This window comes from Rhopalosiphum padi, chromosome 2, assembly GCF_020882245.1.
Source record: "Rhopalosiphum padi isolate XX-2018 chromosome 2, ASM2088224v1, whole genome shotgun sequence".
Lineage (NCBI taxonomy): Eukaryota > Metazoa > Arthropoda > Insecta > Hemiptera > Aphididae > Rhopalosiphum > Rhopalosiphum padi.
The window spans coordinates 65,052,080-65,068,874 of record NC_083598.1 but is presented as its reverse complement, the minus strand read 5'-3'; the positions used below and the strand labels follow the sequence as shown (position 1 = coordinate 65,068,874).

At 25.9% G+C, this 16,795-nt stretch overlaps 2 protein-coding genes across 2 annotated transcripts; both read left to right on the top strand.

Annotated features, from left to right (window-relative positions):
- Positions 1-7,432: 7,432 nt before the first annotated feature.
- On the top strand, positions 7,433-10,222 carry LOC132921128 (uncharacterized). The gene is made up of 5 exons (XM_060983981.1): positions 7,433-7,681; positions 8,638-9,028; positions 9,092-9,321; positions 9,394-9,728; positions 9,791-10,222. The coding sequence occupies exons 1-5, from the start codon at positions 7,567-7,569 to the stop codon at positions 10,136-10,138; spliced, it is 1,419 nt and encodes a 472-aa protein (XP_060839964.1). The 5' UTR covers positions 7,433-7,566; the 3' UTR covers positions 10,139-10,222.
- Positions 10,223-13,506: 3,284 nt separating this feature from the next.
- Positions 13,507-16,255, top strand: LOC132923023 (guided entry of tail-anchored proteins factor 1-like). The gene is made up of 4 exons (XM_060986812.1): positions 13,507-13,726; positions 13,853-14,018; positions 14,105-14,172; positions 14,993-16,255. Exons 1-4 carry the CDS (start codon positions 13,658-13,660, stop codon positions 15,182-15,184), a joined length of 495 nt encoding a protein of 164 aa, XP_060842795.1. The 5' UTR covers positions 13,507-13,657; the 3' UTR covers positions 15,185-16,255.
- The last annotated feature ends 540 nt before the right edge of the window (positions 16,256-16,795 follow it).

The window sequence follows — 16,795 nt, the reverse complement described above, 5'->3', positions numbered from 1 at the left end:
CGAGGAAGATTCGTTAGCACCCGTGGTAATCTTGGAAAACAGCGCTATATTATAAATTAAAAAAATTGACAAATGTACATAATGTGTACATGTTAATAACAATAATTATTAATTAATAATGTGACCCTGATGGAACATTTCGGTATTTTCATAGTTGCATTATTAAATTCACACGTAGTGTACTAGTGTGTATAAATAAATAAAATCATACTCATTTCATAATGTATAATAAAAAAAATGTCGTTTTAAAGATAGAATAAAAATATTAGTTTTTTTTTAATTTTCTTTAAAAAATATAAAGAACTAATAAACAACTATGTACATATTAAACAATTTATTTCTTCTTATTGTTTTTAATTTTTTTTTAATTTAGTTCAAAATACATCATTTTTCAAACATTTTAAGTTTTCATTTTCATAAATAATATTTATGTTTTTTTAATTACTGTTCTTATTTGTAATTTCTAAAAGATTTCCACAACTCTTTTCAACTTTCCTTGTTTCTTTTTTTTCAAGTCGAATTAATTTTGTATTATGTACTCGTAAATCATTACAACGTTTTAGCTTTTTTGGGCCGTTCAAATCATGAGTAGTCGTTGACTGAAAATATGTTTAAAGTTAAAAGTTGAAGAAATGAATACTAAATTTTGAACTTACACAGACTTGAGACCATAATACATGCAGTGGTGTAACTTGGAGGAGGGTGGGTGCAAAAAAGTACTACGCTTTATCTTTTATACATAAAAATAATCGTATTTGGAAGATAAAAATGATGTAAATCCTAACCGATAAGAATGATGAACGTACCAGCTGGTTAGTAATGAACCACTTTGTACTCGTCGTCTGTGAGGCACAGCATCGGAGAAACTCAAATTTAGTTCATTTGCAGTTCAGAATTTAAACACTATACAAGAAGAATTTTCTATGAAATGTCTGCAGATTACGAATCAACCAACATCATGATATCGAATTCACCGTCTCGCACTGTTATTAATAATGGTCTCGTCGATAATAACACATTATTATCATAACCAATAAGATGATTTCGTGGATTGAAGACTCAGCGTAGTTGACGAGTCGATGACGTACGTAAATTGTGGATCTTAGCTGAAACCGTCGGATTGGTCGACAGCTAAGCAAGATCGGTGGTACGAGAAAGGGAGGAGACACGGAATTTGGCGAAAAGTCACAAACGCACGTCCTCCGGCACCGCGCGGCGTGACGATTTCGCGAGTGTCACACGCTCGGTTATAGACGCGTCAGACCACCTCCGAACGGCAAACGCCTTTTTTTGAATCGCGTGGCCCCGCGGCGAAGTCGACACGGTGGCTGTGTGCAATATCTTGTATCAGAGAAGTAAATGAGATGTCATATTGCGATATGTGATGTTTTATTTTACTACCCATTTACATACATGTGATGTTCTAGAGATACCAAACGAGGTACCGGAGTGGTCACAACGATGCTTCCTTAACGGCACCAATAGCAGTCATGGCTATCGTTACTAATTAACGCGTGAGCTCGACAATCGGCAATCGTTACGTAACAGTGCGACCGACCGCTTTGATGGACACGAAACGTCGTCGATAACGGTATAGTTATGTACTGCATTGTGCGTACAGAGGTAACGACGGACGGTAGAAAAGTTAGCGGCGGCGGCGGGACAGCAATGATAAACACATTAATAACGTACTAAAGCGTTTGACCACGAAGTAGTGGTACACTCGGGGACGCACTTCAAAATAAAAACGTACAGTTGTACGACGTTTACGAGTCGCGACACCGCCGACGATGGCTGACGAACGGCCGAACGCAATCGAGGACGCGTAAAAATAATGCGGCGACCGATAAAAGCAGCCGATCCGAATCGCAAATGATATAATATTTTGCGATCGTACTAAAATCGCATAACGTCGGTGTTGGAGACGTCTCGACGACATATTGTAAGAGTAAAAAAATAAAAAACAAATATCGCGTAGTGTTACGTATGGCATTACGGAAACACACAACCAATAATGGTCGGCATGTCTTTGAATGCAGTCATAATGTCTACTTCCGGTGGCACGACGGTGCTGAACGAAATCCATATAATGTATTATATATATATATATAGTACCTATGTACTGACTGTAGCTATGGTGACATGGTGACGATATATATATACATATATTTATTATATATAAAAAAAAACTATGGTGATATCACTGACATCGTGTCCCGAACTAAACCGAGCACTTTGATTTACTGACTAGTGAAACATCTCCGCCGCCGTCGTAATGTGTCGCTTTCGTCGTAATATTTTTTTCTGTTGTCGGAGCGGAGCGATGTCATTATTCGAATTTTTACAACTAACCACTAGTCTTCGGGTGGACGAATAACGCGCGTAGTTGACTTTTACCGGCATAAGCAGACTGAGGTAACTTATTGGTATACTAATTGGCAGAGGCGTCAGGTTTTTAAAATGTCATGGGGGGGGCTCACTATTTTATAAACACATGCACAGCTTTACCTAAATAATTACTAAACATTACTAATCGTTAAAAAATTACTAAAATATAGTTATTTGTTGTTTTGTATGTTATAACATTTTAATAGTATACTAGCAATTTCAATGTTTGTTATTAATTTTATTTTAATAAATATAAGGAACAAAATAAATACATTATATTAATTAATATTATATCTATTAAACTGTCTATTTCTTATTATTGTTTTTATTACTTTAATTTTGTTCAAAAAAACATTTTTCAAACATTTTTAGTTTTTATTTTCATAAATAATATTTATGTTTCTTCAATTACTGTTCGTATTTGTAATTCCTAAAAGTTTTCCATAGCTCTTATTACCTTACTTTCCTTTTTTATTTTTTTCAAGTACAATTTCTTTTTTATACTAAATATAACTCATTACTACGTGTTAGTGTCATAGTCCATAGATGTACACATCAACATTGAATGCAATTTTATATTAATAACAGTTCCTATTCATCAGAACACAGATCCGGAATAATTTTATGAACATATCTCAATTATCAATGTTACATAACAAATAAAATTAATTAAAACTAATAATAAATTATATAATTATAATTTAAAATAAGAGAATAGAAAAAATATAATAATATTATAATGTGTATAATTTATATATAAATTATATACATATTATAGTCCAGTATAATGTGACACGGCTACGCGGTAGGTTCTTGGTAAGTCCGCGGCGAGCCGGTCAGGATAAAAGAACAACACGAATTTCACTATTTGTACAATGTATTTTTATTTATTTATTATTTTTTTTATTATAGCTTTCAACAAAAATTAAAAGCTTAACTAAGGGGTGAATAATAGGAAAAGATTTCGGCTCGCAAGAATACAAAAGTATCTATTAAATAAATAAGATAGCTAAGTTTGAAGGTAATGAAAATAATTATAAAAATGTACACACTATGAATGTAAAATTAGTATTTATTTACTTGCTATTTGTTACTTTACATAGTTTTATCTAATAAGAGTTGTTCAAAATTTTCACCTTGCCGATGTTCTAAACATGATTCTAAGTTTTAAAAATTCTCTTGATGTGTGGTAGCGTACCAGCGTTTATGTGATCTTATCTAAAAATTATTACATGCCACTTGTATTTTGTTTTTTAAAACTTTGACATTTAAAATCGTAGTGTGTACATTTTTATAATTATTTTCATTGGCTTATTGCCTTAAAATAAACCATCTTATTTCGGATACAGGTATTACTTATAAATTGAAAAAAAGAACAGTAGGTAAATTTAAAAAACAAATAAGTGTTTATTTATGTCTTATACTCTTATCTGTCTAAAACAAATGTCTAAAAATGTCGAAAATATTATTTTGATTTTTGAGTGTAAGTTTAACATATAGGTACTTAAAATTTCTTTAAAAACAGATTGTTCTTGTAAATAATAAAAATTCAACAGACTATAACTTTTATCAATTTTGTAAAAAGAAAGAAACTTTGTATGTAAAAATTGTTTTTAAAAAAATACTTTATCCGAATCTGTAAAAAAATTTTGTGTTAATATTTAAAATAAAGTTGTATCGCGCATGCGCGTAACGAAAGAGTTAAACATTTGACATTTATCTGAAAATGTGTATTTAAGTGCTGATATTCATTCAGCGAAAACCCAATTTCAATATAAGATCATGCAACTGAAATATTTAGTGATACCTCTCAGTGTGAACTGTATATTTTGAGTCGGCCAAAAGTTATGAAATACAAAATTAAAGTTGTATATAAGAATATCATATATACCTACATATATTTTAATTTCTTGTACCTGAAACTTACAAAATATACGATTGTTGTTGTTCTATACATATGCCATATGCGTATAAATTCAGTAATTTTGATTACAAGTTGTAATTTAAAACTATTATTGATCTGAATTAGTAATTTAACAGAAATATTAAAACCAATATCTAATAAAATATTTAAAATTATTTTTGTGGTTTTTTTTGTCTGTCGTAATTTTGGTATTCATAACAATCATCATAATAATGTATATTGAATAATGAATGTGTATTAAATACAAGTAGTTTATATAATTTACCTACATGATTTATTTATGTATATTATGTTACTATAACAAGTCTATAAAGTATGAGGATCTACTTATGACTTAGCATACATTTATTGAATATTGATGACATAATACTTAATGAATCTATAATCCTATAATCTATACTTATTTAATAATTTTTTGGGCATGATAAGTAAAAATTATCTTAATATTGTTTTTATGACACCGTACTTCTATAAAATAAATAACCATTGCAAATATGTATATAAATGACCGCAGGTTTACAACAATTTTAAAATAACCATAAGACATATCTACCTATATAATTGTTAATAATTAAGTAGTTTTTTTTTATTCCAATAAAAATAGTAAAAATATACAATATATTACATTTAATATTATATAATAATATACAAACATTAAAAAAAACTGTAAAATGTTTATTGTTAAATGTATATTAAAACTTCTGTAAAAAAAAAAAATTAATAATACTAATAAAAAATATAATTGACACAAAAGATTTGGGTTTATTTATTTGTTTATACTATTATGCTCTAATATATTTTATAGCAAATCAAACAAAAAAATATTAACTAAGGTTTTTCTAAATAAAATATATGTATTGTACACATATAAATGCAAAAGTGGTAAGAAATTATTTTTCTACTTCATAATAGGAATTTAATGTACTGCCATTATTAATAAAACAATAATTCTACATAATACCAATTACAATTCAAATTAAAAACAACCAGTCAAAATACAAAAGATTTTACATTGAAAATATTTTATCACTTAAAATTGTCACACGACAAACAGTATTCGTATGGAATGACATATTATAATACAGAAGGTATATAAGTAGGTACCTGGTACCTGTATAACAATGAAAGACGGCGTCCTTTGATCTTATACTACCTATTATATTTTATACTTAAGTAAATATATAACAATATTATCATTTATCTCATTAATAATATGTTTATATTGGGAAATTAAATTATTTCTTAAAATACATTTTAATTACTCATAAATTCTGAATAATGTGACACAAGGTACTTATTTACAATTTATAAAACCAAAATATTTCTTCAATACCAAAATGGTTAAATGTGTATAGGTATTTATAAATATTGCTAGCTGTATTACCCGACGTTTTTGGGTTATAAATGAAACAGACGAATAATTCACGATAACTGATAAGTATTACTTATTTTTTACAATTAAAAATAAATGATTTATGATAATGCAGTTATGATTTTAAAATTATTAATAACGAGTAAGTCATCCATAAATAACTGATTCAATATATTACCTTTCTTGCATCGTCAATATCGGCCGAATATTATTTAAATATTATAAACCAATATTATATATGTCCATATACTTCGCCTTTAATAATATACAGTTATAATAGCTATTAATAATTTTACATTTATATATATAATAGCTTTATTATAGCCTAAATGACAAAATAAAATACTATTTTATTATCAATTTAATTTGATATATTTTTTATTTTTTACCAATTGGTAATCGAAATCCTATAATATTAAGTTTTTATGAACTGAAACAAAATTCATGCATGAGCAATGTAATCCGTGGGCCAGTCTATAATATAATAACTAATAAGTAATAGCTTATTATATGGGATGAAAAACGAAGCCCCGAATTATTGTCATCGAGGCTCAAGAAATTGATTGAAATAACTTTTATTGAAGATGGTCCAGTAGTTTTTGAATCTATGTAGAACTAAAAAGAAAAGAAAAATTAATTTATATATATGCTAATAGAAAATGTAAGTTAGAATGTTAAAATAAATTGATAGCTTAATACAATATAAATTATAATATATATAATAGGCAATTTGTTTACGTAAATAACTATTGACAAAAACTATTGAACTATGTGAAGTATTAAATATTTTAATTTTTTTTTTGATAATATTTTTTTAAAACAAAAACAGTACCTACTTGTCAGTACGTTTCAATGTTTCATCAACCTATACTACCTAGCACACCGTATATCTTATAAGTTATAATGTATTAACTATAAATTAATAAAACGAAATACTTAATACGTATTTAATAAAAAAATTATAGTTTATATAAATATGAATTATAATTTAAAATAGCTTAACTAACCTACTGGCTACTACCTATATGGCTATTGCTATATAGAAAACTGTAAAATGTTATCAGTCCTTAAAACTATGATTTTGATTTTTAGTCCAGAATATACTTTGAGTTTGACATGGTTAAAATTTTAGTTGTGTTGAATAATATTTTTTATTTCAATATTGGATATAAAAACACAAAATTTAGAATAACCTATACAAATTAAGAACTATGTGAAACCTACTAAATATCAGTAATATACTAATACCACTAATATTTGTCACACTTTTTTTTTGGTCTCGACTAGGGGTAATAAGTTATATGAAAGTAAGTTGATAGCATGATAATCACAGCCGGATAAATTAAGAGATTTTTTTATTTAATTAACAATGCTCCAACGTGCTAAAATTTTAATTAGTTCCTAAAACCGTAGAATATAATTCTAAGATAATATTATATATTTCAAAGCATACCTAATATTATTATACATTTGAACATTTCAGATTAGTACTTACCTATAGTTCAAAATTCGAATTATACATGATAACATATTAATATATTATACGATTGCAATATAAAATCTTTTATACTAAAAAAGATAAAATAAATAAAATTACCAATATCTTCAACAAACAAAAAATAACAAAACCGCCTTTATAATAGTATTTATCAATATTTTCTTTTTATAGCTCCATAAAAAAGGAATCCAAACATACAGCACCCGTCTACCTACCTATTATGTATTCAGAAGTGGGATTTTTTGAGAGGGAGTATTTGAGAAAAACAACCTTTACCGGTCGGTCGGATCAGACGATCAACCAACAAAACGCATTGTGATGTTGTATTAATACATAGCCACACAGCCACACAGAATATGTCCGTTGTATTTTTCAAAAGATCTTATGAGTCTTTGGTCTTTTACTTTTAATTTACCCGCACTTTACTATCAAACGCCGTGTCGCCGTGACTTCGATTTAAAATCTATAAGTACCTACCTACACTGTAATTATTCAACAAGTAAGTTAACAAACAAGTAATATTTTATATATTTTATATATGTGCATTAGTTAAAAATCACCTAATGTTTATACAACCACTAAAAACGTGCAATTTAATATTTTTTAATAGATACTTATAAAAAGATTTAAAACGTTTTACAGATAATTTCTAATTAATTAAAACTTTTTTTTGAATAATATAGTTGTATAGTTATAGTATCCACATTTATCCACATCAAAGACAAAATAATTCTTTATTCTTATAGTTGTATGATCCTTATAAAGTTGTAATAAATAATAATGAAAAAAATATTATTATATGTTCTAATCTGTTATTCTGAAAACTTACATACATTAATATAGTTTTCAATATTTTCATTCAATTGGATTATACTTATTATAATGTTCAACATTTATGCAGGTCAATTATTATTCCTATGACTGATAGAAATGATTTAATTTTAAATATACTGATTTAAAAAATGAAGCAATTTAACATTGAATGTCATTATTATTATTTATTTAAGAAGTGATTTTTAAATGTCGTCTTTTTTTTTAATATTTAATTTTCTTTGAATATGTATATAAACAAATAGACATTATTAACTGATAGATTTTATTAAAGGCGGCATAAATCTAGTTGCAAAAGGAGTATTTTCTCGAGAACATAAACTTTGAAGGGTGGCAAAATTTAAATTACCTAGGTGTTTGAAAAAAAATTAGATGTTAGGTACAATAATTATTTATAAATAATTTGTTTTATTTAAAAATAAAATTATTGCGACATTTTTAAAATTAATTAATAAATAAAAATCCATGGTGGCAATCGGTTCTGATTTTAATAATGATTACTCATGTCTCATATGAAAATGAAATATTAATATAAACAAAAACCATCAATCGTTGAAAGATAATTATAAATCAGACATACATAAGTATATTATTATAACCAATAAATATTATTTTTATTTTAAGTGGTCGAAATGAAACAACTAGCTACAACCTTAATGCAGTGTAAATCATTCAAAGAACGACAAGAACGTCTGAGTGAATCACTTGACAATCTGTCATTTGACTATCCTGATATATACACAATATTGTATAGAGAGATAAAAAGAAGAGAACTGGAATCTAATGATCCAAATAAAATTGCTAAATGGTTGAGTAATCCAACACAAAAATCATATATCAAGCTTCATGAATCATTGATGATGGTAAAAAATAACAATATTATGGCCAAAGAGGAGTTTATGTACAATTTAAGAAGTATGCTAAACCAAACCATTGAAAATGGTGCCAACTTTGAAGTAGCAGTGAAAATATGTCATTTAATTGGAAAATCAACAAACTTAAAAATATTTCAAGAGTAAGTCAAAACTTTATTCTTTTTCATATTTTCTATCTAATATTATTTTAATCTTTTTCTTAGGAATTTGAAATATCTTATAAACCAAGTAAATCGATTGAACAACACTCAACGCCATATAAAAAAAGAAACCTTGAAAGAAAACATTTGGAAAAATAATTTCAAGACTTCTCATATAGACCCTTTCCAGCAATTCAATTTTCAATCTGCTCAACAACAACATAACCGTGCTTGGAAAAAAGTGCTGGAACCAACAAATCTTAAATCAGCTAAGTTTCAACCTCACTTTAGCAGTAAGAAACAAATATTGATTAAGTTAAAATGTATATGTAAATAATATTTAACTAATAACACTTTGATTTTAGTTGATTGTTATGGATACGACCACTTAGAACTGATTGCAAATGTCAACAATACTACTGCCATGAGTGACTGTCCTACGCTTAATAACTTGACAATTATTAACCAAGAAATGGATGGAGCAGTGGCCAAGTGGCTTCACTATTTGAAACTACATAAATACCAATGGTTCTTCAATAGCCTCAGTTTTCTTGAAATTGAATTAATCGATGAGGACAACATTGATGGTTTTATAGCTAAAGTAAATAAAAATTTCATTACAAAAGGTGCACAAAAAAAGATCTGCATATCGACAAAAGCGTTAAGAAATCGGCCAAAAAAGTTGAATGACTTATTATTGGTAATTTTGAATATGTTTGTAATTTATGAATAAAACAATTAATAAATTAATTTTAATTGCAGGCATTGGATTTGGAAGTTACTCCAAATGAATTGTGTGAATTCATGTCATACATGCGAGATATATTACATTATCCCATTCCAAACAAGAATTGTGTTATTGATGACCAATTACAACAAGACATAGTCCTTGTCATGGGGAAATTGTTAAATCAACTGCTGGAAAAACTAAGTTTAATACATTATCTAGTTGCCCAGAGTCTAGTTGGAATGTCCATCAATAAATATTTAGAAAGTATAGTGTTAATTATTGGTAATCAAACATTCACACAACTGCAAATTGACACAGCATTGATGTTTGCTGAAACTTTAAAATATAAAGTGTATAGAATTCCTAAAAATTTTAACTAACATTTTCAGTATTATTCAATAAAATTTTCATATTTCAATTTTTTTTTTTTAATTGTTGGATTGTTATTGATTGTGACTAATACCAGTTTTTTTATTTGAATATTCAGTGTTATTTAATTTTAAATAGTTTTTTTATGTTTGTACATTTTATTAAATTTTTAATATTTATAATAACTGTTTGGTGTATTTGACATTAATTTTTTGTATACATAACCATTTCAACAATTATTTTATAATTGGTATGAATTTTTATTTTTGTTTTTTAATTCTTTATTATGTAACTTAAAGACTAATTTGTTATTTATTTTATTGTTTTATAATTATATTTTAATATAGATCATAGTTGATTTAATTTTTATATTATATTTAAGTAAGTTTTTTCAAAAATATTTTACATTGAATGATTGCTATTTTATATTTTAACCACTACAAGAATTTTATTTATTTTAATATTATTAGTTTTTTTTTTTTTTAATTGCAAGGGATGAATATTTTAATATTTTATTTTGTTGTTTTTTTTATACTTTGTATTTATTTTATACTTTTATATTATTGTTCAACAAATTATTATTATTTTATAAATACAATTTTGCATCTTATAAACATACTCTAATAAAATATGGACTACTTCAATTTTTTTGAGATATTTGTCTATCTAAAAAAATCAGAATATAACAAGTGCTACTTCTCAAGCCTTCACCCAAGACTTAAATGTTTTTATGAACTTCTCTATACCTGTTATAATATTTCTTTATTAGAAAACTAAGATCTAAGCACAAGTTTTTTTTTATATAACTATAGACATATCATCAGTAATATAATAATAATTATATAAAAAGTTAAAAAAAAATTGACTATGTACAAAAGTCAAAAAGCATACACTAATTCTAAGAGAAAGAAGAAAACAAAATCAAAATCAGTCTTGTATTTAGTTGTGTACTCATGTTATGTATTTCTTAAGATATTTTCCATAAAAATTTTTAAATATTTTTCACAAAATTGCTGAAAGGCAAAAACTGAAGTATGTGTACTATGTATAATGTACACTGTACATATAATTATAAAATGTATGTATTTTTCTATAATCCATTTCTATGTTTACAACTTTCTACTGCCCATTTGGGAACTATAAGTAATTGAAATATAATATAATATTATCATAAATATGGCTATTATTATTATTTTTAAACATCTTTAATTTTGTAATTTTGCATTTGCCCTTGATTGAGACTTTGAGACTTTCACCTTCTGTTAAAGCTGGGTCTAACCTAACCTAACCTCACACAAACTCAACTTTTGTACAATTTTTAAAAACGTACCTATCCATAACATATTTTAAGATATAATTGTAGTTTAAATAATAAACATAAAATAAATATTTTAAGTAGTACCTAAGGAGGAAAATAAAAATTCAAATTAATTTGATATCATATTCGATCATTTCAAACGGACCCCTATGTTGTATTGAACCATACAAAATGTGCCGTACCCAGGATTTATTTACGGGGGGGGGGAGAGGGCTTAAACATTCATACTTAACTCTATAGGAAAATAGGAAATAATTTAAAAACATATATATACACATACCATTTAAAATAAAAGATTTCGGGGTGGGATTAAGCTCAAAAGCCCCCCCTGGATACGGCAGTGCATACACCTATAAACTATATAGTAGCTTGAACATTTTAAAATTTCTGAAAGTCGGAGGTATTCAAAATTTTTGAGAATGTAGGCTAATTAGACTAATCTATAATTATATAGGTACATTATAACACAGAACCGAGAACAATATAGGTTATAGCCGTTATAGGACTGATAGGTATAAGTATAAATGATTTTGAACAAATTGTTAACACAAAGATTACTGATGAATTATGATGTACTGAATACTGATGTACCTAGTATAAAATAATTTTGTAAATGTTCAGTCATCCGAAAAATAATTAATGAAGTACACAAGTTTACCGTTTACCAAAGTTAATGAACTTAAATAATTCTCTTATGATAAAGCAGTTAAGATAAATTGGGTACCTAATTCAAATTTCAACTAAACTGGGTTTGCTTGTTTAAAATATACAAATAAATAAAGAATTTAATATGAAGCAGTGGCGTATTTAGGATTTTGTCTAAGAAGGGATATACGTTGACAAACATATAATTTCCTCCATCTATCGGGGGAGGGGGAAGGGTACACTTACCATTACTACCGTTTCTCAAAAATGTTGAAAATGTATACACTTATTATCAATAAACCTACATATAAATATATAAGACTGTATTTTTTTGTTTTGAAGATTTATTATTCATTGTCATTTTTTTATAAAATGGAGAAAACTCAGAAAACGATAAGTATACATTAGTATTTAGTGCTTATTGATAAATATACAAATTTACATATATGTATAGGACGAAAAATCAAAACAGTAAAAAAAAATGCACCAGCCAGTGCTCCGAACTTAAGGGTCTCAGGGTCTCAATACTGCTACTAAGGAAGGGCTTTTTTTTTGGTACTTGGCCGGGGGCCTGGACCCTGAGAAGGTAAAGAAGAAAGAACTAAAACCGCTAGGCAGCTGCCTAGTTTGCCTAGGTGGAAGTTCGGCACTGGTACTAACGCGAGTGTTCGATTATAATGAATAGGTAGTGAATTATTATGCTGGATTAAAAATGAACTAATGCAATAATAAATATTATAAAAATAATTAATAACTCGCATTTAGTGTTTAAGTTTTTTTATTATTTGTATACCATTTAATTATTAGAACTTATTATTTAGAATGCCTATTTATATATACAATATACATTATACATATACATTCGCCTTGCAATATTTTTTGAAATAGCAACCCAATGCTTACTATTAAAAGCATAATAATAGCCGGATCGTTATTGACGGAATTTAACGATTTACAATCCGAATTGTTTTCAATCATATACATATTTAGCAGTGTCGTGTATTGACTATATGGTCATCAATGACATCAACCATAATAGTTCCAAACTCTTAAAAATTCAATATTATAATAGAATGTAGCGTTTTCAATCATTTTATTCTGTATTTCTGTAATATATGTACGATATTATTAAACCTATCAAGTAAAAAAAGACCAATGGGGGGATCTATCCCCCATATAAACTCCCCCCCCTTAAGTACAGCACTGATATGAAGATTTAAAAGCTATAAAAGGCAATAGATAATTCATTCGTTTATGAAAAACGCCAAACGGTGTCACCATCTAGCGGTGAAAATACTTGTAGTAAATATTGTTATCAAGATAAATATCACGCTCAACCCATTTATTTGGTGTCCTTATCAATTTATTATGAATATTATTTATTTATTTAAATGATGATAAGAAATGGTTCCAACTTTCTAAATTATTTTATATTTGTTTAATTTAAACTTACAGCTTAGTACTTATAAGTCAATTAAATAATATACTCACTGTATAAATGGTATATAGGGACTAGAACTTTTTGAATCTTATTCTATCTATTTATAGTATTTAATATAAAATCGTTATGAATTTGCTGGTTTGGTCAATTATTATTAGTTTTTATAATATGGTTTCAATCAAATTTATACCAAAGGTAAATTATGAATTAATATTAGAATTAAGAATTAACCAATTAGGTTCCATCTATTTAACAATCAAAGATAACATTGTAGTTGTGTTAAATTCTTCATTATATACTTTATATTTTTTTTTTGTACAGTTTGTACTATGGCTTATGAATATGAATAAAGAACATAAAAAATTAGTCAATGAAATATCAGTTTTAAAAAATGAACAATCTCAAATTTCAATTGTTAAGGAGTTTGCTAAACATACAAAATTACAACGAAGAATCAACAAGTTGAATGAAGAATTGAAAACCCATAGTATGTCCTAATACATTTTTTATTAAAGGTATTATTATATATTATATTCTAAAAATTATTTAATATTGTAAATATATATTTTTCAGTTAGAGAAAATTCATCTAAAAATTTAAAGATCAAATTTATGTGTAAAATGTCTTTATATGCTTTCTCTGTAAGTATATCATCTAAACATTTATATTGTTTTAGTTATTGTTAATTAAAAACGAGAGTCTGATTAATAATTAATAGTACATAGATACTATTTTAATTTGCTTAAACAATTTTAAATTAAAAAATTAAGAACCAATACAAATTATATAAATGTAATAAAAAAAACACGATGGGCCCAATTATTTTGTAATTGATTTAATTTTTAACTTACACTTGGTTTATTCTGGGTTATTATTTTTTAAAGTAAAATACAAATATCTGATGATTCTTTCAAAAAATATTACAATTTTTTCAAATAATAAAGTCAAATACTTAGTTAAAGGAATGTGTTTTACTTAGGTGACTGATTATGTACACGGTTGCTAAATTCCATTATAATATGTTACATTTATTTTAGTCATTCTCTTCCTATAGTATTTCTTCACAAATTATTACTTTTGGCCTCACTCCCCCCCCACCAAAAAAAAAATTGATACAGAATTATAAATTTTAGTATATTATATTATCACTAAGTATAGAGTACTATAGAATTAATAATATACTTTATTAAAAAAAACTTAATATAATTATTTAAAAAATAAATAGGTTGGTTTTTTCCTAGATTCAATTTATTATTTAGTATTAAAAATGTATTTAATATATTCAGAATTCATAAATGTGATATAATTCACATATAATATTATATTTATACTTAAATATATTTTATACTCCACGTATCAAGTATTTAACTTATTTTCATCAAGACAATTATAAATTATGTTTATATTTATATTAGTTATTTATATAATTATTAATAAATTATTATTATTATTTTGTTTCAGGTAATTTTAAATTTTCTATTTGTATATTACAACTATCATAAAACTGTCTTGAGAGAACTTCCAACTAATTGGTTTATACCATTATCTTGGTTAGTTAGATGGCCTTCCTCGCAAGTTGGTACAATGAGTTTTGTCTTTTGGTATAGTATCACTAATTGTGTTGCTAAGGTGACAACTAATAATCTATTATGATTAAAATAATAATTAAAAATATTGTTGAGTGATAACTGATCTTGTGTAAATGAAGCATGTGAATTTACTAGAACATTTAATTTTGTAAAACTATATTAATCGTTAAGGATTTGGGATTTGTTTGTTATATACTATAATTTAATATTTTCCAGTTGTTATATTTGAATATTTCCACTTTATTTGCAATTTTTATAATTGAGATTTATTTATTCTTATATTTATCAGAGGAAAATAATTTTACATGGTATTTTATACAATATCTAGTGTTAATGTATTAAAACTATTTTTTTGATGATTGTATAAAAAAGTATAATAGTTGAATAATTAACTTTATTTAAGTTATTCAATTGAACTGATATGTATAATGTGATTTATTTATTAAATTTAAAGTTTAATCAAACACTTATTTCTGAAATTTGTTAAATTGTATTTAATTTGTTTTCTCATATACTTTAGAATATTATTAAATTACATATTTTACTTAATTTTGTTTAAATTTTAATCAGTAATAATTGTAATTCTTACTCATTTTACTTGAGTTATTGAAAAATTGTACCATGAATATTAACTCAGATCATAGACTCACTTAGGTAAATTCATTGTAGTTATTTTCAAGGTTTAAAAAAAAAAACTTCCTCCAATTATATAAAATTGTTTGTTTCTTAATTAGTAATTACTCATGCTTTTATGCTCTAAGAGATAAATTTATCTATTATATAATATTAATACCTATCTATATGAATTCTATACGGAATAGTACATACTCCATATCAATATTCTTTATTATTTATATTCTTTCAGTAATGCACCTCTTTTATTACAGTATTGATCCAATACTTGTTATTTTCCTTACAATGTAATAATTTTAATGTATGCATTTTATTAAATAAATGTTCATAAATTTATTTTTAATTTTTACCTGAAAAGTTATTAGGTTATTAAAAGGTTAGAATAATATTTTAGTAAATATTTTTTTTTATTGTACCTATTGGTTTTTCATTATTGTATATTATATTCTGTTTAAAGTATTTATTTGTTCAGAGGAGTAAACAACAAAATTGTTATGGAAAATGTATAACTTTTTTAATTGGGCAAAAAAAATGTCATGGATATTGATTGAAAATGGCACTGTACAACAATTTCTATTTAACCTTGATTTCCTTTTTGTTTTTTCCAATTATTTTTAAATTTACTGCGAATTTCAAATGTTAACCTCACAAAAGTTAAATATCAAATTGTTTTTTCAACTATAAATTGTGTACATTAAAAAAAAACCAACAACCAGGGGTGTTCCCATAGGGCAGTGGTTCTTAACCAGTGTTCCGTGGACTTGGAATAAATGTTCCTCAAAAATCTTAAAATCAGTAAGAAAAATATTAAAAAATTAAAAAATGTATATAATTACTGTTGTATTTTACGGCTATGTTCCGCGAAAACCTTATAAAATGTTAAGTGTTCCGTCATTCGAAAAAGGTTAAGAATCACTGCCATAGGGTATGCTACATATACACCGTATACTCTTAAGATTTTTTTTTCAATATTATGGGTATACTGCATATGCTCTCAAATCTCAATCAATTTGCAATTTTAACTCTCGAGATAATTTTACAA

Coding starts and splice junctions, on each gene's coding strand:
- LOC132923023 (XM_060986812.1), top strand. CDS start 13,658: ATGAATTTGCTGGTTTGGTCAATTATTATTAGTTTTTATAATATGGTT. Junction 14,019..14,104: donor TGAAGAATTGAAAACCCATA/GTATGTCCTAAT, acceptor TATATTTTTCAG/TTAGAGAAAATTCATCTAAA. Junction 14,173..14,992: donor TGTCTTTATATGCTTTCTCT/GTAAGTATATCA, acceptor ATTTTGTTTCAG/GTAATTTTAAATTTTCTATT.
- LOC132921128 (XM_060983981.1), top strand. CDS start 7,567: ATGAGTCTTTGGTCTTTTACTTTTAATTTACCCGCACTTTACTATCAA. Junction 7,682..8,637: donor ACACTGTAATTATTCAACAA/GTAAGTTAACAA, acceptor TTTTATTTTAAG/TGGTCGAAATGAAACAACTA. Junction 9,029..9,091: donor AACTTAAAAATATTTCAAGA/GTAAGTCAAAAC, acceptor TCTTTTTCTTAG/GAATTTGAAATATCTTATAA.